Raw genomic sequence first — 21,532 nt, forward strand, 5'->3', positions numbered from 1 at the left:
GAATGATGGAGTTGCATCATCAGTATGAAGGCTTATTGGTTAAGGGTAGTAACCGCCATACCAGCAAGTTACCCCCATTCAGTCTTTTCTTTGTTTTCATCTTCTGTCTAATTCCCTTTTCTTCTTTCCTCCCTGCCATTGAAGCAGAGAGCAATGTTGGAGTTGCATCAGAAGAATTAGGCTTATTGGTTAAGGGTAGTAACCACCGTGGTAGTAACCAAGTTACCCCATGCACTTTTTTCTTCATTTCCATCCTCTAACCTTTCTCAACAATCCTTCTGCAATGTCATACACAAAAATTGTAGAAAAGAACTGATCCAAGGACCGATTCCTAATATACACTGCTAGTAACACCCCGCTCCTTGAGGTGAACTCCATTTACCACTATGTGATGCGGGCAAACAACTGATGTGCATGGACTGGGAGAGAGACTTCTAGGTGATAGTGTCCAATGATTGAAGACAGCAAAGCAATGTGACAAGGTGGTGGCTAAGGCCAGATGGATACTGGGCTGCATAGAGAAGCATAACCAGCAGGAAAAAGGAGGTGATAATGCCCCTGTACAAGTTATAGGCGAGGCCTCACCTGCAATACTGTGTTCAGTTCTGGAGACCATATCTTAAAAAGGATATGGACAGGACGGAAGCAATCCAGAGAAAGGCAACAATATGGTATGGAGTCTGTACCAGAAGAGGAATGAGGGACCTAAACATTTAAACAATGGAGGATAGGAGAGAAAGGGGAGATGTGATACAGACTTTCAACTACCTGAAAGGAATTAATGAGGCACACAAATCTAATCTTTTTCAATTGAAAGGAAGTTTTAAATCTAGGGCTCATGATATGAAACTCCAAGGAGAAAGATTGTCAGGAAATATTTCTTCATGGAAAGGGTGATAGATGCATGGAATGCCTTCCCAGAAGAGGTGGTAAAGACAAGAATTGTAATAGAATTCATCAGGGCGTGGGATAAAACAGAGGAACCCTAGTGGCTAGAGAATGGAAATGAAGAAATGGGGTAACCTCTGTTACACCTAAAGTTTACATTTCTGCATTTAGGTAATCTGTATGGAGTGGCAGTTACCTCCCTTAATAGAAGGCATTGGGGTAACTTGCATAGAGCAGAAGTTACTACCCTAAGAAACATATTGGGCAGGCTGGATGGACCATTTTGATTTTTAAGTGCCATCATTTACTATGTTATTGTCTCTCTATATACAGCGCTGAATACATCTGAAACTGTAGACTGAAATTGTAATCTCTCTCAATCTAACTGAAAAGATGGAATATAAATTGACCTTAAATAAATAAATAAATCTATCTGGTAAGCATTTTATAAATGATAAACAATAATAATAATAATAATGGCAGGCTCTGGGTAACAAACTACTGACGCCCTATGAAAGTCAAATGATAGTCACAAGGGGGCAAAGGGCGTACACAAGTCACTCTTTAAACTGATTTAACACTATTATTGTTTGGCTGTTCTGAAGGATTGGATTTGTCATCAGAGGACACAGGAAAATGGCCATACTCATGGCACTTGACAGAGTGGAGGTTAGCATGGTTTCAGCATTAACATCTAAGACACCATGAGGGCAATTTACAAAATCCATGCACACGGAAATGGGATTTTTGACAATTGTTCATCCCATGTGCAGGTGAAGTTATGCAAGCAGTTCCACTATAGATAACATTTTACCTGGTGAGGGGAGGCATTCCTGGGAGTAGGGTTGGGGAGGTGCTTGTATTTATATGCCCATTTGATTAGATTCTCAAAAATATGTGCACCAATTTACACGGAAAAAATACCCACACAAGAAGCAAGTGTAAACTTGTGCACATACTTTTCTTAGGCACTTTTCAAAGAGAAATCTTAAGTATCTGCAGACTTTGTATTTCTGTGGGCAGTTTGAAAATTGCCCTCCATGTGTGAACCAAATGCTAGCGCACTGCTGAGCCTTCAGTCAGGAGTAGGTTAGCATCCGTGTCATCTGTCACACAGGAATCATTTGAAATGAAAGTCAGGTTAAACAACATGTTTGCAACTAGGGATGAATATTTGCACAAGAGCAATGGATGCTAGTGCTCTCAGTCTTGATCTGGTTGCACCACTTTCCCATCATTGATTTTAGGAGTTAGTATTCCGCAGACACGTAACTTATTTGGTGGTGTTTGGAATCCTAAGCTTGTTTTCACGTGCAAGTATTTTTTTTTTCTTTTTGCTCGATTTGGGTTATCTTTTGGACCCAGCAGTTTCCGCCTCCTCCTTGGGATTCCAGTCACTTGGAAATATATTTGGACTGGGATCTGGTGTTATGTGTCCTCATTCACAGCTACCCATGGACTTTTTCCCCCAATTTTATATTATTTATTTACTTAGTTCAAAAATTTGATCCTGGTCTCCTACCGGAGTATTCCAAGCAAGGAATAGGATTAACTGAATAATTTTCATACATCATACAAAAAAATAAACAAACGTAATACATAGTACAAACACATACATCATACAAAAAATAAACAAATGTAATACATAGTACAAACACATACATAAATAATACAAAATAAGCAAGCATAATGCCTAATATCTAGATAGCGCATTCCCCTCCCAACCCCCTTAGCCCGGTCACTGCAGTGATTGTCCTTGACCAGGGACCACACATAAGGGCTGCTTTCTGAACACTGCAATGATAGGCCCTAAATCTAGTCACTAGGTATTGCCATTTTGCAATGATGAGGACTCTCCCCCCACCCCCAGTAACTGTAAACGTTATCTCCATAACGACCTCAGTCCTGGCCCAGGTAGTGGAAGACCTACTTTGGGAACTGAACCCAGGACCCCCCCGCATGGTAGGGCACAACATTGCTACCGAGTCACTCGCCAGCTCCACATGTAAGCATTTCACAAGAGGATCAGGAGCTCCAGGGAGGAAGATTCAGAACCAATGTCAGGAAGTATTTCTTCACGGAGAGGGTGGTGGATGCCTGGAATGCCCTTCCGGAGGAAGTGGTGAAGACCAGAACTGTGAAGGACTTCAAAGGGGCGTGGGATAAACACTGTGGATCCATAAAGTCAAGAGGCCGCCAATGAAGAGTGGGTGACTCGCCAGAATGATGGCTACTGCCTGGACACAATACCCTTATTCAATAAACATACACATGGTTACTGTGACTCCAACATCACTCTAAGCTTCAACAGCAAGAGGAAATGTGGAAAAAAGGATTTGCACTCACAAAGCCGGGAGTAGCTGGCTTGTTACGGCGGTTACTACCCCAAACCAAATGTGCCTGATACTTCACTTTCGATGCACATCCAGCATAGCTCTCTGCTCCAACAGCAGGGGAGAAGAAAAACTGATACTTCACGCATACCCAGCATAGCTTCAACGGCAGGGGAGAAGAAAAAAGGATTCACACTCACAAAGTGGGGAGTAGCTGGCTTGTTACGGCGGTTACGACCCCAAACCAAATGTGCCTGATACTTCACTTTAGATGCATATCCAGCATAGCTCTCTGCTTCAACGGCAGGGGAGAAGAAAAACAACCAATAAGGGCTGTATAACATAGTCTGGGTTAAAACAAATAAGCATGGGTGTAGCTTGCTTATTGCGGCGGTTACTACCCCTACTACCCCCTAACTAATCAAGCTAGATATTTCACTTGGATGCAGCTCCATCACTGCTCTCTACATTAATGGTGGGGGAGGAAGGGAAATAGAACCAAGAGCTAAAAGAAACAGATAAGTATGAGAGAAAAAATGTGTGAAGCTTGCTGGGCAGACTGGATGGGCCGTTTGGTCTTCTTCTGCCGTCATTTCTATGTTTCTATGTTTCTATATTTCAGGCAGGGATCACTGTTCTTAGCGGTTTAACTTACAGCAGGACTACAGACTAACTGTAATAACAGGTGCCAGGTTCCAGATTCACAGTTGTGTCTCTTATGAAAAGCCGTAAACAAATAAAAATAGCCATTCAAGCTAACTTCCAGGCTTTGCCATATAATTATTTTTCACATATACCCGCAGCTATTCTGATTTTAAAAAGCCCTGTCTGGTCAACTAATTCACAGATAACTTTGCAGCATTCCTTTTTCATTACATTATATTTGTATTTTTACTCCGTAACATTGCCTTATCCAGGAGCTCTAATGCCTATTGAGCTCCCTTCACTTATGTTAACATTCGTTTATCCTGTAGACTCTTTTTTCCAGGTTCAATTTGCCATCACTTCAGAAGACTGGCTGAGTTGGTAACAACATTTCTTTTTGTACCCTTGGACTTTCATTGCTCTTATCCTGCTGTGCCCAAATGCTCAGTGATCAGTTAGCACTTTGAAGCTTGCTTTTTTTGTTTCCTTTTGTTATTCAGAACAAACAACCTGCACAGTTGGGACTTTGCATCCCTTCATGCATGACTGTTTTAACATTTTAAGTACAAAAAGCTACTTACCCTTCCCACTTCCACGAGATTAGTCACCATGATGATGCTGGCTGTGTTTTCATGCCATACCATCCGCCAGAAGTCATATATTGTCTCTTGCATTGGACCTATGTAAATACATGAATGGGATAGTTTTCATTTTTTTTTTTTTCACAACTTTTCATAACGGAATGTTCAGAAAACATCTCGTCTGAACCACAAGCAGGATGTTTTAGTTTGAATTGACCCAATATGAATCTCTTGCGACGCTGCACCAACGAAATACTTAAATAATGACCTTCATAATAGGCTTCCTCGTTTAGGCTTTCGCCGATACAACTCGGCCTTATATATAATCATCGGTCATATTGTTGACAAAATTTTTTCAAGAATTTTTCTTTTGCATATTAAAATAATAAATATTTGACTGACATCATTTCTTGTATATAAAGCGTCATTCAAATGATTGAACTTATCTGACGGTGTTCACAGTTCTAACCCGTTGAAAACCATAACAGAGTTCACGGTGCTGACCCGACACGAAAACGTGTTTCGGACTGCTTTCACCATCTCCCAGTCCTTCATCAAGGGTAATGGTTCTGCGTCAAAAACATTCATTAATCAACTTTGATAACCAATCTTGCACATTCAGTCAATATTTCAGTGGACTTACAATTATAGCAGAGCGGACTATATCCTGGAAAAGTACTTACATGGTTGTCACCTAATTCAAACATGGCGCTTCGGCGTTTTTTACCCATTTCCGGGAAACCTCCCAAAGCCCTTGAATATGATGGAAAAGTGACGTAATGTTGCTCCTCCCCCCTATCAGACTTGCTCCGGGTTTACCGTATACCACGTTATATCAGAGTATACCATTCTATGGAAGCATTGAGCCCTGCTGGAATCACAGTATTCAATCTAAATATCCACTGCTGTTCTTTCTTGTTTAGAACTTTATTGATGTCTCCTCCACGAGGATGGTTCATGATTTTTTCCAAAATTCTCCAACGCAAGGAATCAAAAGAATGTTGAAAGTCAATGCAGTGCTGCACCATGGGAGCAGTCAATTTTTCCGTGGTGATGCAACTCCGATGTTCAACCAGACGTGTACGAATCATTCTTTTAGTTCTGCCAACATAACAAAGTCTGCACGGACATTCAATGAGATAGACGACATGCGTGGAACGGCAATCAGTGTAATGATATGCTACATGTTTATACCCTCCAGCAGTAGTCCAAGTTTCACCAATAATTATTTGTTTACAGACTGAACAACCAGTGCACGGCCAAGTGCCATGTGGCAACACATCTTCAATAGGTTCCTGCAGAAATGAGTGCATTACCAAGTCGCCAATATTGCGTCCTCTACTGTATGCAATTATAGGATAGTCATCAAACAAGATATTGTGGGGGCGCAAAACAGCCCAATGTTGCTTGATAGAACGCGCAATGGATCCAGCCCTGTCAGAAAAAGGGATCGTGCAGACTAAAGGCGATTGGTTATCACTCTGTTTATCTAATAATAACCAACATCGTTGGGCATTTGTGGCTCTTTTCCATGCTAACTTGATATATCGTATAGGATAACCACGTTGTAAAAGTCTTTTAGCCAACAGATCTGCTTGTAGCTGAAACTGCCCTGTAGTGCTGCAGATACGCTTCAACCGCAGGAATTGGCCGATGGGTAGATTTTTTAACAAATGATGGGGGTGAAAACTTGAAAAATGCAGCAAGGTATTGCGTTCACAGGATTTTCGATAGAGAGTAGTAGTTAACTTGTTTCCATTTTTTGAAATATGTAGATCCAAAAAATCTATTTGCTCTGAATGAAATGTCATTGTGAATTGTAAGTTCCTATCTAACGTGTTTATCCAACTGTGAAACTCTGCTAGCATATCTTGATCACCGTGCCACAGGAAGAACACATCATCGATATATCGGGTCCAATGCCCAACATTTTGAAATTCAATAGCATCATATAAACATGACTCTTCGAATTCAGCCACATAAAGATTTGCCAGACTGGGGGCCATAGTGGCCCCCATCGCTGTACCGTGTATCTGTTTATACCACGTGTGTTGGAACATAAAGAAATTATTGCAGAGCGCCATCTCTGTTAAAGACATCAAAAACGTGGTAGGAATACGATGGGGCCGAACACGTTTATTCAAGGTGGTCTCAATAATGTTCAATGCTGCCCGCTGGGGGATACTGGTATATAATGCTTGGATGTCCATCGTAACCAATAAAGTGTTTTGTACATCGTCCATCTCATCTAACTTCACGAGCATATGTTTGGTATCCTTACAAAAGGATTTAGATTTTGACACAAAGGGTTGTAACACCACGTTATGTTGGCAGAACTAAAAGAATGATTCGTACACGTCTGGTTGAACATCGGAGTTGCATCACCACGGAAAAATTGACTGCTCCCATGGTGCAGCACTGCATTGACTTTCAACATTCTTTTGATTCCTTGCGTTGGAGAATTTTGGAAAAAATCATGAACCATCCTCGTGGAGGAGACATCAATAAAGTTCTAAACAAGAAAGAACAGCAGTGGATATTTAGATTGAATACTGTGATTCCAGCAGGGCTCAATGCTTCTATAGAATGGTATACTCTGATATAACGTGGTATACGGTAAACCCGGAGCAAGTCTGATAGGGGGGAGGAGCAACATTACGTCACTTTTCCATCATATTCAAGGGCTTTGGGAGGTTTCCCGGAAATGGGTAAAAAACGCCGAAGCGCCATGTTTGAATTAGGTGACAACCATGTAAGTACTTTTCCAGGATATAGTCCGCTCTGCTATAATTGTAAGTCCACTGAAATATTGACTGAATGTGCAAGATTGGTTATCAAAGTTGATTAATGAATGTTTTTGACGCAGAACCATTACCCTTGATGAAGGACTGGGAGATGGTGAAAGCAGTCCGAAACATGTTTTCGTGTCGGGTCAGCACCGTGAACTCTGTTATGGTTTTCAATGGGTTAGAACTGTGAACACCGTCAGATAAGTTCAATCATTTGAATGACGCTTTATATACAAGAAATGATGTCAGTCAAATATTTATTATTTTAATATGCAAAAGAAAAATTCTTGAAAAAATTTTGTCAACAATATGACCGATGATTATATATAAGGCCGAGTTGTATCGGCGAAAGCCTAAACGAGGAAGCCTATTATGAAGGTCATTATTTAAGTATTTCGTTGGTGCAGCGTCGCAAGAGATTCATATTGGGTGAGAAGTTTTGGGTTTTTAGCACGTGCATTATTTGCTCCCAATACTTTTCAAAAAAGAAGTTCAAGTCCTACTCCAGTTATCTCTAAGTTAGTTTGAATTGATTCAGGTCTCTGTCTTTGACCACTGTAATCCCCATCTCCCACACTGCCCTTCTACAAACCATCCAAAAGCAGGAGTAAGAATCATCATTTTTTCTGCTCCAACAAGGTCTAAATCTGCTTCCCTTCTGCTTGAGCCCATTCACTGGCTCCTCACCCCATTAAGCAATCAATTTAAGGTTCTCTTTCTCTCTGTCCAGAGTTTGATAAAAACACCTTTGAAATAACCCCCCCAAAAAAATCAACAAAAGAAAGGAAAATAACCACAATGGTATTGTTGTTAACGATTTCCCAAGTAGCTGGTTATATCTGCCCTCTGATTCAGCAAAGGGTCAACAAATGATCTGACCGAGAAGAGAGGAAACAGGGATGGACAATTCAAAGAAATCCAACTGGTTGATTAACCAATCTATATTTCTCCCTCCCTGCCTGTACCCCCCAGGCATTCTAAGGGGCCGATGCAATAGAGTGCTCAGCCAAGCGTACTGTATAACACGTAGCTGAAAGCGGGTTGTATAGGAGCTAACTAATCCCCCTATGCAATAAGGGGAATAGCGCCTCTACAACCTGCGTTCAACAAGGAGTGAAGCTAATAGCGTTCATCACATGCAAATGCATATGAATGAGGCTATCAGCTATTCACTCCCAATGCAAAAAAAAGAAATGTGCGTCAAGGATGCACATTTTAGTGATCAGAAATTAATGCCTGCCCGGAGCAGGCGTTAATTGCTGAGTGCTCCTAAAAACTGCTTTTCTGTACTGCCTCCTACTTAATATCGTTGGGATATTACGTAGGAGGAACAGCTCTCTAAAAATTTTTTTTTTAAAAAGTTATAAAAAAGCACAGGCAGTCGGGTGCAGGAAGTGGCGCTCAGTTGACAAGTGACAGTGAAGGGACTAATTGGCAATAAGTGAAGGAGTAAATACATTAATATTAAGTGCCCGACACTTTAATATTAATTTATACACTCCTTAGGTGCTGGAAGTCAGGTTCGGAGAATGGATGCTGATAAATTCAGCGTCTGTTTTCTTAACCGGGGGACAGCCACCACAGCGGACCTCTCTTGGGCGCACGCTGTCAAGGAGGCGCTAGGGGCGTGCAATCGCCCCTAGCGCCTCCTCGACAGCGCGAGCCCTAATTTAAATATTGCATCGCGCCCCCAGGACAGGTGCCAGGGGGCGTGATAGGAAAGCGGGCGCTGAACACGCAACGCCCGCTTTCAGCGCAACCTTTCTGCATCGGCCCCTAAATGTGATAAATCAACCAGCTGGAGACATGCTCTGACTTACCCATCCATTTTACACTACATATTGAAGACCTTTTTACCGAACTATTCTAACCAAAATTTTGGAATAATTACTTCTGTTGTAGAAAAAATACCAAGTGAACAAGAAATGCCATTAATTCTGAGGAAAAAACCATTCACGACCAATCATTTACTGTGAAACAACAATGCAGCTGGAAGTTATTTGCTTATTCAACTGAACACTTATAAACTTGTATTTCTGCCAGCAGATAGCTCAATTTATCAGTTAGCATCCGCAAGAGGAGCAGTCTAGAGATTAATGTATGAAGGGGAGGAGTAGTAGAAAAAAAAATGTGTTACCAACTGGTACAGTGCTTTTCAATATTCTCCAGGAAGCATGTGCCTGGGGGTAGGAATGTACTTCAATAAAAAAAACACATTTTTAATTCTGAAGACATCCGTATTTAATCAAAGTGTTGCTATTGAAGGAATGAAAAGTATCACATAAAACTTTGCCAAAGGAGTTTTAAAACCAAGACTGGGACATTTGCTTTTTATACTATGCAGTCAAGTGATTGTTGTAAGCTGCTGTGGCACCCAGAGACATTCATGAATAAGTTTTGGAACCTGGCATCAGTTAGGATAAAAAAAAATGCTATACAGGTTGTTTATTAATACTGAGGTTGATATTCAAAAGGGTTTGCCTTAAATTTGAGACCTGGCCTGACAAACCCTGGCTTTTAAATATCCTGCCCCACTGGGCAGCTGTCCCTAGCGCCTCCTTATTAGTGGTAGTGGCGGCTGTCAGCGGGTCCGACAACCGACGCTTAATTGTAACGGCATTGGTTTTCGAACCCGCTGACGGTCACGCGTTCGGAAAACGGACGCCGGCAAAATTGAGCGTCCGTTTTCCAACCTGTGGGCCGGCGGACAGCTTTTTCAAAAAAAATTTTTTTTTTTGGGACCTCCGACTTAATATCGCTAGTTTTTTTCTGCTTTTCTACACACTTTCTTGGTGTTGTCTGTGATTAATGCCTGCCTTTGGGCAGGCGTTAATTTCTGAGAGTAAAATGTACGGCACATTTTACTTTCAGTATCCCGCAGGGATAACTAATAGGCTCATCAACATGCATTTGGTATGTGATGAGCGCTATTAGTTTCTGGGGGGGTAATAATAGCGCGTGTAAAATGTGCGGTCAAACAGGGGCTATATTTTATCCTATATTGGCCTCTAAGTTATTACCTGACTAAAATTTAGCTGGATAATAAAGAGGCGAGGCAGGAGCATTCCAAGAGTGTGGCTTAATTTCACCCAGCTAGTGCTGATACTCAGTTAACTCTGCTCAGAAAAATCTGCTGGGCCACAGTTGGCGGGCTAACATTAAATAAAACAGAGGTTGATCCTCCCCCTCCCACCACAAAAATTGCTTAAAAAAATAGCAGGTTAACTGAAAATCCTTCCCTCGAAATCCCTTTAAAACGGTATCAGGTTAGAGTGGGTCTGATCCCACCCCTCTCCTGTTCCTTCCAAATAATATTTATGTAAATCCCCCCCACCCCGATCCTCCAAAAGGCTCCAATTCGAAGTGGGATTCAAAAGAGAAGTGGACAAGTTCCTGAAAGAAAAATCCATAAAGAAATATTTTAGCCATGTAGACATGGGAAAGCCAGCACATATCCCTGGGAGTGAGATACAAGAAACAGATCTGGGGATCTGACGGGGACCTGTGACCTGGACTTACCACTGTCAGAGACAGAAGGCTGAGCTCAATGGACCTTGGCCTGACCCAACATGGCACTTCTTATGTTCATATTAATCAAGTTAAAAAATAAATAAATAAGTGCTCCTGGCATTTATGTATTAAAATATTCACTGAATTTCTTCACTGATTGGTGCTTTAGTGTCAGTCGAAGGGCCAACCCAAGTTCAAAACTGTCATTGAAGGGCCAAATTGTGGAGGAGTTCAGTGAATAATTTAAGACCTAAGTGCAGGCAGCTGTCAGAGATATCAGCATGTATGCATTAAGGGAGAAACTCTACTCTCCCTGCTCTGCATTTGGGAGCCTTTTGAGGGCTCTGGATGGGGTTGTAATACTGGGAGGTAGTATGGATTTACATAAATATTATTTTGAAGATAGAGAAGCGATTTGGGGTGGATGGAATAAGCTGTGGTTTGGATGCTTGTTTAAATTATTTTTTTCCTTAGGTAAGCTGGTAAGTGGCAAATTTACTCAGTTAACTTTAGCAGAGTATATTCAGTGGAAGTCTTTAACCACTGAATATATAGTTAAAGTTACCCAGTTAACTTCAAACAGGTTTACTGACCTACTGAATATGGACCTTATTATTACTTTCACTGAGTTTGAACAAGCATCAAAATACATAAAAACGTTTTTATTTTTTTAGCCCAGTAGCTCCTCCCATTCAGTTGAAACCATGGCTGGCATCTTGGGCCCAAATGCCTTCATTCACAGCTACCCAGGGATTTTGTAGGTCTATTTTAACAGACCCACCTTTCCCCCATTTCTAGTCTGGTGACTGAAGCAACTGTTCTGAGGCCTGGGAGCCATGAACCAAGACCCATTTCAGAACCCTGTATCATGGGCTCTAAATCCAGCTACCAGGTGTCACCTGTAATGATGACTATGACTCCCACTGCCATCCCCCTACAGATGTGAACATTGTCTCTGTAGCATCCTCAGCTCTGCCAACTCAGGCTGTGGAAGACTTAGGTATTGAACTGGGGGATTTCTGCATAAAGGATGGGGTTAACTGAACCACTGGGCTGACCCTTATTTTTCTTTTAAAACCTAAAGCTGATGAACCTCCACTGGGTAGGCTGAATGGGCTATTTTGGTCTTTATTTGCTGTCATTTACTATGTCAGTATCCTCACTGCCACTGCCACCCTCCTTCTGCCCTAGTCAACAGGAACAACAACACTTAATATACAGTGTCAGATTTCTGTGCTATTTGGGGCCAATCTCATGGTATGAACCATATCATCTATGAAGATCCATGCAGTTCATACCATAAGACTAATCCAACAAGGTCAAGATGGGGGGAGGCGGAAGAAGGGTAGACAAGGCTGTACTGGGGACCAAGAGGAGGGCAGGTCAAAGAGGACCAGGAGAGGGTATGCGATGAGAGATTTCCAGGAACAGAGTGATAGGATCTCACCTGCTATGCAGTCTTATCCTCCCCACCAGCAGAGGCTCTCAATGTGCCTCATCACTAGTCTTGCCAAGCTCCTTCTCATTTCCCTTTGCCATGCCCAAGTTCCAGCCCTATGTGACGCTGCCTTGCCAAATGTTCCTTGTGTTCTCTTGGTGTCACTTTTGGCTCCATTACCTTACCCTTGTTCTTGCCTTGTGGCCTTCTGCCTTTTTCTTGCCTTGTCTTGTAGGCTACGAGCCTTCTGCCTGGTTCTTGCCTTGTGGCCTGCAGGACTTCTGCCTTGCGGCCCTCGGGCCTAAACTGCCTTTTTTAGTGTCATGAGGCTGTTTGGTCTATTCTCTCTTGTATCCTGTCTTGAGTCCTTTGGGTCTTTTCTAGCTGTTCCAAGCTTTGCTGCCTTTGGGCTTCTGTTTTCTTTATTCGGTGTTTCCCTTTCTGCCATGTTTAAGTCTTGCCCTAGTCTGCCTTGTTGGTCTTGTCCTGTCTATTCCAGTATCCTGTACAGTCCTTCCTGTATCAGTCATGTCCTTGCCTTGTCTCACCTCACACTTGTCTTGTCTAGTTCCAGGTCCTGCTTAGTATCCACCCTAGTCTTTTCCTGCTCTGCCAAGCCTGCCTTCCTTGTCCAAGCCTTGTGTCCAGCCTGTCTTGTCCGTCTTGCCTATGTGAACTCACCACTATGGTGTGCTGCTGCTGCAGAGATCTACTTGCCCCCAGAACCCAGTTCAACCTGCAGGGGAGGGGGGAAGGGGGATGGCTAGTTGGAACACTGGCCCTTGTCTTGTCCGAGTCCTGCCTTGCAGTCCTGTGCTTATCCCGAGGTGGGTTTCCTGGACTCTAGGGCTTGTATCCAAAGGGGAATAGTTGGAGAGCTTTCTGGGGACCATGGGGAGAGTGTGTGTGTGTGTGTGTGTGGGGGGGGGGGGGAGGGCGAGGGAGGAGACCAATCCTGGGATAGAAAGAGAGACAGAAGAGAACGCAGAAGGAGAGAGGATCCAGGATGGTAAGGAAATGTGAAAGCACGAGATACAGAAGACAAGAGGCTGAAGGAAAAAGGACTAGGGGGGAGAGACAGAGGTCTGGGGATGGGAAAGGGATAGACAGAAGTCTTTGGATTGGTGGCGGGAAGATGGCCAGGGAGAAAGAGATAGGGAGGACTGGAGACTGAGAGACAGAGGACCCTGGATATGGGGAAGGAGAAGGAGAGAGAGGGAAAGGAGAAGGAGAGAAGGAAAGGAGAGTCCTTTCCCTCTCTCCTTCTCCTTCCCCAGGAGGGGACTGAGGATGGGGGTATGAGAGAGAGAGAGAGAGAGAGAGAGGACCCTGGATATGGGGAAGGAGAAGGAGAAGGAGAGAGGGAAAGGACTGCTGATGATGGGAGGGGACTGAGGATGGGGGTATGAGAGAGAGAGAGAGAGGACCCTGTGATGGGGGAAGGAATCAAGAAATCTAGGGCAGAGCTTCCCAAACCTGTTTTAGGGACCCCACAGTCAGTTGGGTTTTCAGGATATTCCTAATGAATAAGCATGAAATAGATCTCCAAACCCTGCGTCACCGGATCTCCAAACCCTGCATCACCGGATTTCCGGTGACGCAGGGTTTGGAGATCATTTAAATTTAATAGTAAGGGGCAGGAGGTACATATTGGAGACGCGGTGGCGCCATGTTTTGAATTGTCTGAAGAGACGGTTCTTGCCGTCCGGGTGAGTTTCTTTATAAGATAATCTTCTCTGGGTTGTTCTGGGATATGTGGTATCAAGTCTTGGAGTGTTTGTTCCTGTGAGTTTGTGGGTGTGATTTTATTTTATTTTGTTTTTAATTTGTAGGATCGGAGAATATTTGCATATATGAAGTTATAATAAAATCCCCTGAAGAAGACTGATGTACAGTTGAAACATGAATCATGTTGGGAATGTTTGAGCATTTTGTGGATAAGCTGTTGTGGCTGGTTTAAACATTTCAACGTTTCTGGGCTAAGTATTCTACCTTTAACTACTGTTTCAGAATTGTCTGATGCTTCAAAATTGGGTTTATTAAAACTATCGTGGGATATACTTATATTGGGAATAAAAATTGTATTAGGAGACTTCTTTCACAAATGACAATAAATGATTAAAATTCCAGATTGCTCTAAAGGCTGATTACAGCTTGTGGCCCATTACGTGGCGAGAGGCTGCAGATTAAAATTTATCGGAGTTTCTTTATGATATTGTCATTTGTGATTTAAAATACTTAAAAGATTGTTCTATATGTTTTTGGACTTTGATCCTTTTTCCCTCTCTGTTTGTGTCTATTATCATTTGGAGAGGTGTTTGCTTCTGATTTTTGTGATTATTTATGCAAATTTTTCTTACATACTGTATATGCCTTGTGGATATCCTGAAAACCTAACTGGTGGTGGGTCTCCAGACACCAGGAACAGTTTGGGAAGCTCTGATATAGGAGTCCGGGAATGAGGCATGGAAGAAAGAGGAGAGAATGGAGGAAGAATGGGGAAAGGAGAACAAGACGGAAGATTAGACATGCAGGAAAAGAGAGGAGAAAGAAAGAAGGAAGCGAAAGCATTAAAATCAAATTCCTGCATGTACTTTCTCCCCCTCCCCCCTTTTCATATGGCTACATTTAGCCCCTGGGTGGCAGGAGGAGGCGTTTTCAGTCCCAGGAATTTATCTTGGAAACTTCCTTGGAAAACTGACCTCGCAGTGATATTGTTACCCATTGAAGTACACAATATTGAAGTGATGTGCAAACTAAATAAAAATGGAGGGACAAAGGACATATTGCTAGACAAATGTTAAAGTTAAATGTTAAAGTTTTGAGGTGTTCTAAATCAGTTTGCTTAATTTCTAGTATACTTTTTAGCAGGACCCCTATTTGGGCAGTGTGCTGCATCTGGGGAGCTACTTTTGCTAGGGTTTGTCCGGCAAGGAGAGAAGCTTATCCTCCTGGGCCCTTGGCATGGTCAAGAAAATCCAGTTCTTAAATCCCACTGTTAATATTAGCTGATCAAAAGAGTTGCAAGAGGAGTCACAAAAAGATCAGGAAAAAAAAAAAAAACAACCTTCAATTACAAGTAACCACTTCACTCACTGACCATTCACCACATGGGGAAAAGGAATAATAAAAATGTCTGAGTCCAACTGGTTTTCAAAGAAAAATATACTTCAGTTTGAAAATAAGAATCCATGCAAGAATTGTAAAGATAAGAAACATCATAAAAAAAAGTGTGTAAAAAAAAATCATAGTCTCCTTGTCCATTTTATTCCTCCTGGTTTCTCTCCTCTCTTCTGCACCACCATCTATACTTAATCACCCTTCCCCTTGAAGGGTAGGGTAGGTTGATCGTATTCCAGAACATACTGAGAAAAGGTGAGAAGAATCCCCTAGTCCAAAAATAGTCTTCAGAGTTCAAGAAACATCCAGCACATCCTACTGGAAGGTCAAGAATCTCAAATTTCTCTTCACCCTTGTCTTTAACTGGTAGCTAGGGCAAAAAGACCAACGACCCAAGTCCTTCTGGATATCAGGAGTCTCTCCTTGCTTCAAGACTGGTGAATTCCAAAACACTTCTGTCTTCTTGATTAATCATCCTGGTTGATGGCAAAGACCAAGAACAACAATTCCTCACTGTCTTGATCTCTCCCATTGGGGATAGGCAATGACCTAGATCGCATGTCTTGAGGAAACTTTATAGTCTCCTCAAGCCTTCCCACAAAAAAGGTGGGGTTACAGCCAGGGAAGGATTTCAAGAATACAAAAACCTCCTCTTACTGACCATGATGGAAAAATATAAGGGGAAAACCTTTAGTGACAGGCAAAGCCAGATCATGCTTTTGATATATTTCTATTTATTCATTTATTTCTAAAATTTATAACCCACCCCTCCAAAACATTGTTCAAGGCATGTTACAATTAAAACACTAGTAAAATACAATACATAAAAAAACATAAAAATCTATTAAAAGCATCCTTGAACAGTAGGGCTTTCAGGCCTTTCCTAAACTTTTTAACATCACCTTCTTTCCTTAACTACACTTCATGCAATTTAACTTCTAATGTCATGTTCCTAACCTTGCTGAAAGACTCTGTAAATATGTGCACTGTCAAAACTGGGCACCGAAAAATGGTTGGTGTGGCTCTTACGCCAGCAGGGGCTGCCATAGAAGTGGCAGCTGCATTCCCTCTTACCTGGGCCTGGAGTGCGCCATCTCCTCTGTTAAGGGGTGTACAGAGCTCTGCTGAGAAGATTTGTACACAAGCCTGCTGCACTGCGACAAACAGATGCTGCATGTTTTCTTCATCTAATTGTGCATGCATCCCAAAGTCTGAGAAGTGGGACCCCTGAGTATGTGGATGGTTTGGCCCGTCGTGGCACACTGAACCTGAAGCATAACACAGGAGTGTGTCCTTGCATCAATTTGCATTTGCTTACATACAGATCAGTCCTGCGCAGTTTGATTTAAAAGGACTGTCTGTATTTGTGTGCATATATATGCCCACAGCTGCACATGTCTTGTTACTATTTTTTGGCGATAACATTCTGCTATCTTTATTCAAAAATGTAAGGACTGTTCTAGCAAAGCTTTTTTTTTTTTAAATACTTTTCACAGACATAGAATGAGAGAGAAGTTTTGATAAATCAGACCTTTAGTGTCTCAAGAGAGCCATGCCTTGCCTTCCATAAACACAATTCTTTTAAACTAGTGGCATAGTTTCATCACATGTAGTTTTAGCTTTAATTTAATTTTTATTGCTTACTGATGCCAGCAGGTGCAACTGAGCCTTTGCTTGCTGAGTGCTGGGACATTCAACTCATAAATAGATTTTGATTGGTTCCAAACTCTGCTACCAGGGTTCTCACTGCCACATACAGAGCACAGATCATGTTGCACCATTCTTAAAATAAAGTTGTGAGCTTGAGGTCATGCAGCATGGTGATTTGAGGACTTACTTTTCTTTTCTGCATTTGCACTGCTATAGTCCTTGGATATTAACCACATCCAATATATTAACAGCTTAAAGGAAAACTGTCTCTATTTCAGTCCTGTGGTAGCAGGAAGAACAGAGAAAAATAAAGTGTGCAATCACACACAAAGAGGTAGATATTCAAAGTGCTTATAAGTTCTGTACAAATGATTGGTGAGACTTCACATAGAAAACTGTACCCAGTTCTGGAGGCCTTGTGTCCAGAAAGTTATAAACAAAGCAGAAAGATTCTATAAGAGGGTTATCAAAATGGCCCATAATTTACACCTTAAACCCTGAGACGTATGGACTAAAAATGACAAGCTCCATCTGAATCCCAACAAAATGGAGATTCTCTGAATACAAAAGCATGCACCAACAAGTCCCTGATTTGAAAATCTCACTTGGAACCATACGTCTCAGGGTTTAAGGTGTAATAATTCCGCTAAAAACACAGGTAAAATGCTTTGGAGCCTTGCTGGACTTGGAACTCAAGGTGCTACCGGAAATCCAGTGTCGGGTGAGGGTCCCCCAGGCACATACACAATTCTCCATGGTAACTGATGCAAGGGCTTCTATTTACAGGGATATACAAAGCACAGGGTCTTTTCACCTTCAACTTCATTCTACCACTTAACCTAGTTCAGTAATTTACTACTCGCTGTGTTTGAGTCCAGGTCCCATCATACCGGGTTCCTTCATCAGTATTCCAGTCCAAATTCAGGGTACAACCCAAGGCACTGGAGCTTTATCTCCCGGCTTCCATGGTGCAGCCCTCAGCCATCAAGGTTTCCAGGACACTGGACCTTTCCCAGCAGCCCCTTCTTGAACCCTCTGAGGAGCAATCTGTATCCTCGTGGGCAGGCCGTGCCCTCATACCTGCCCTCCAGACCACTAAGATACTCACTTGGGTTTGTCCATAACTCCTCCCTCGACAAAAGAAATCAAAGGAACAGGCACTTGCCGACAAGCCTTCTCTCGAGCAGCACTTGCCCTATGGAACTCCCTCCCAGAAAAGCTCCACCAAATGCATGATAACTCCCTCATCAGGAAACAAGTAAAAATCTGGCTTTTCTGTGAGGCCTTTAACACAATACACCTGAACTAAATCAAACTGACTGAGTAAACTACCTGGCACCATTTTGAGTACCTTGAACTAATTTTTGCTGGGTGGTTTACTTTTGTAATTTTATTGTAAATGTAGTTGTTAGTACTGACATATCTCTAGGGTTAGCCCTTATTGAAAATCTCCTTCAAACCAGAATTGCTAAGCTGCTTTGTTAACATTCAGTCACTATTTAATTTATTTCAAGGCCAATATTCAATAGGCCATTTACTGGACAAGTTATCCGGCTAAAGTTGCTGGGACCAAAAGACCCCTCGCCCCACTTCCAGAGGCTCTGTGCTGCCTCTAGCTCCTCGGCTAGAGGTAGCTCTGGAAGCGTGAATTTAACGTAAGCTTATGCTTCCGGCCCTCTCTCTTAGAGCAGCATGGAGGCACTGGGAGCAGGCGAAGGGGTCCCTTGTTCCTGGCAATCAAAGGTAAGTTATCAAGGGGGATCAGGAGGGTTGTGGGAAGAGGGTAGGGGTGCCACAATACTTTACTTCCCACCCCCAAAAGGTAAATCAGCCACTGAATTAGTAGCTAAAGTATCTTCAACAGGTCTCTACTTTTCAATCTTTTGGGGATGGGAAGTAAAGTAGAGACCTGTTAAAGATACTTTAATTACTAATTCAATGTCTGATTTATTATTTTAAGCGTGATAAGAAGATAGTATGTTTAATATTTATCAGAAATCTCCATAATAGTTCCAAACAAATCTCAGGAGTTTCATTGGGTATATGTAAAAAACAAAAATATTGCTGATCCAACTTATTTCCAGCACTTCCCTCTTCCATATCTCCCCTTCACCACCACCAGTTAGTATCTGGGCCTTGGGTGGAGAGGGGGGGGGGGTAAGAATATTTCAGCACCTCTCCAGTAACTAGAAGAGAAATCTCAACTTACGGAGAATCTCGGTAGTCTGATTTTGAAAGAGGGTCTACCATGGCTTCAAATGTGGTATTTTTAGAAGAGATTTGAAATGCAGGCAAAGATGGGCAATTGGGATGGCCCCTGGAAATTATCTAATTGCCACATCAGCATTAAGCCATTGATACTGTTGAATGAAGGCATCCATTGGGCTATTTCTGATTACCATCAAGTCAGGGACATTGGCCAAGTGAAAAACCCATGGGCACCAATTGCACTTTGGCATGAAAAGACTAAAACAAAAAAGACAAACTGCAAAAATAGAAAAAAAAATGCCTCAAGGGACACCTGGACACTGCTCACCAGTCAGCAGCCATCTTGCTATGAATTTTTATACTTACGGTAAATATGTAAACCTGGAAGAGATATCCAAATATTTCAAAGGTATAAATAATGTAGAAGCAGCAAACATTTTCTCATGGAAAAGAAGTTCCAAAACAAGAAGTTCTGATATAAAGTCTGAATGGGGTCAAAAGGGTGATGGATGTAAGAAATAGTGCCTCAGTGGAGGTAGTGGAGGCAAACAGAAGAATTCAAGAAAGCTTTGGGCAAGCACATAGGATCCTTAGTGGTGGGAAAATGAAGATAAAGCCAGAGATCCTGTAGGGTCTGTAGTACTTCAACAGAAAGGGAAAATAGGCAGACCGGATGGGCCTGCTGGTGTTTATTCTAAGCCAGCATGTTTTATATTTCTATGACCTTGCTTTTCCTTCTCCTGGGAATGAATGATTGGCTCGATGCCCTCTTCTACAGTGGCTGGCATTCTCCACAATCTTGTCTGGCTTAAAAAGACAAAAATAATTAAAAGCACCTAGAAGGGTGGGTGGAAACTAGTTTTGAGCTAATATTGAAAACATATTTTTTTGTTTCATTCATATACAAAGCTGTGATATCCTAAACCCTCTTTCCAAATTCTGAATGTTGCCAAAAGTCTAGCTTTACGTTCTTTAACGCAATTCCTTTCTACTATATCTTTCTTTTCTTCTTGACACTTTAAAAAAAATATTTTCTGATATCAGAAATCGTAAGGGAGCAATACGTGATGGGTGATGAGATAACTGATATCCACAAAGCAAGGAAGAGGCGCTGGGGTCATTATATCTGATGGACGGGCAGAGTCAGAACTGAATTTTTGGGGAGGGCCCAAGGTTAATATTAAGGGGTATGCACTGTGCTAGCTCACCACCTCTTACCCCATTTTATGTGGGTCTTCATGGCAGTGGCTACAAAACCCTTTAATTTCTGGCAACACTTGTATCTGATGTCTTTTCATTCTTTCCTTGCCCTGGCTGTCTCTCACTATCCCTCTGGAGTTATGGCAGCTACTTTATGCAAGTGTTACTCTCCCAGGTTGTTATAGAGCAATTATGTAAACAGGCTTCCAACTAGCCAGACATTCCTTAACTTCTGAGGTGTTGAGAAGAGGGGGGGATAATTACCTGCCAAAAGTAAACAGAAAGACTTTGATGACCTCAAATATTAAAAGAATTAGTTCAAGGGCAATGCTGTTTTCCTGTTCAAGTTAGCCTTTTTAAAGGCTCAGGGTGTCATGCACTGGCAGTGATTCTGTTGAGGTCCATATTCAAATGCCATTTAGATGGATAGTGTAATAGTTATCCATCTAAATGGCTTACCCAGGTATTTTGATTGTTTATCTGGCTAAATTCTAGTTACCTGGCTAGAATTTAGCTGGAGAAGTCGGGAGAAGTCGGATGGGCAGGAGGCGTTCTGGGGAGGAGCAGAGTTAGCCACATAAGCTAACCAGCTAACTCCAATATTCAGAATTAGCTGGTTAAATTATGCGGCTAACTCTGGTTGGGCCACAGGACTGTCCTAAAGTTAGCCGATTATACATAACTGGCTAACAAAGTTAGCCAGGTATATTCAGCAGCGCAACCACACCGCTGAATATACCCTGCTAGTTAGCCAGATATGGTCATCTGGCTAACTAGGCGAGCTGCTCAGCGGCTAAATAGTGCCCTTGGTGTTTTCAGGCCCTCTAACTGCTGCATCTTTAAGGGCTGACTCAGATGTGACATGATCTGTTGCGAGGGTAGAGGAGTAAGTCAAACATAAATAGACACAGGTCCCTGAGGCCCCCTTGTAGCTATGCACCTGATCTGAATATTTCAAGGTAGCAAATCAATGAGACAAGATGGTGGCCAGAGTTGGAGGGATGCCAGGATAAATAGCGAAAACAATAACAGTAGAAAAAAAGGGAAGTGATTCTGCTTTTCTACAAGTTGTTGCTGAGACTTTAGCTGTACTAAAAAATTATTGACAGTCCAAAGAAGGACTATTATAATGGTACAGGTTCTGCATCATAAGCCTTATAAGATCAGACT

At 42.1% G+C, this 21,532-nt stretch overlaps 1 protein-coding gene across 9 annotated transcripts in view; it reads right to left on the minus strand.

The window, feature by feature from the left end:
- The window catches only part of PTPRM (protein tyrosine phosphatase receptor type M), a 1,907,823-nt gene that overhangs the window by 143,597 nt on the left and 1,742,694 nt on the right, over window positions 1–21,532 (minus strand). For all 9 annotated transcript variants that reach the window (XM_029591025.1, XM_029591024.1, XM_029591022.1 and 6 more), the window contains one exon: window positions 4,448–4,545. In XM_029591025.1, coding sequence (XP_029446885.1) covers window positions 4,448–4,545 — 98 coding nt within the window. The remainder of the gene's footprint in view (window positions 1–4,447; window positions 4,546–21,532) is intronic.

Source organism: Rhinatrema bivittatum, chromosome 2, assembly GCF_901001135.1.
Source record: "Rhinatrema bivittatum chromosome 2, aRhiBiv1.1, whole genome shotgun sequence".
In the NCBI taxonomy this organism is placed as follows: domain Eukaryota; kingdom Metazoa; phylum Chordata; class Amphibia; order Gymnophiona; family Rhinatrematidae; genus Rhinatrema; species Rhinatrema bivittatum.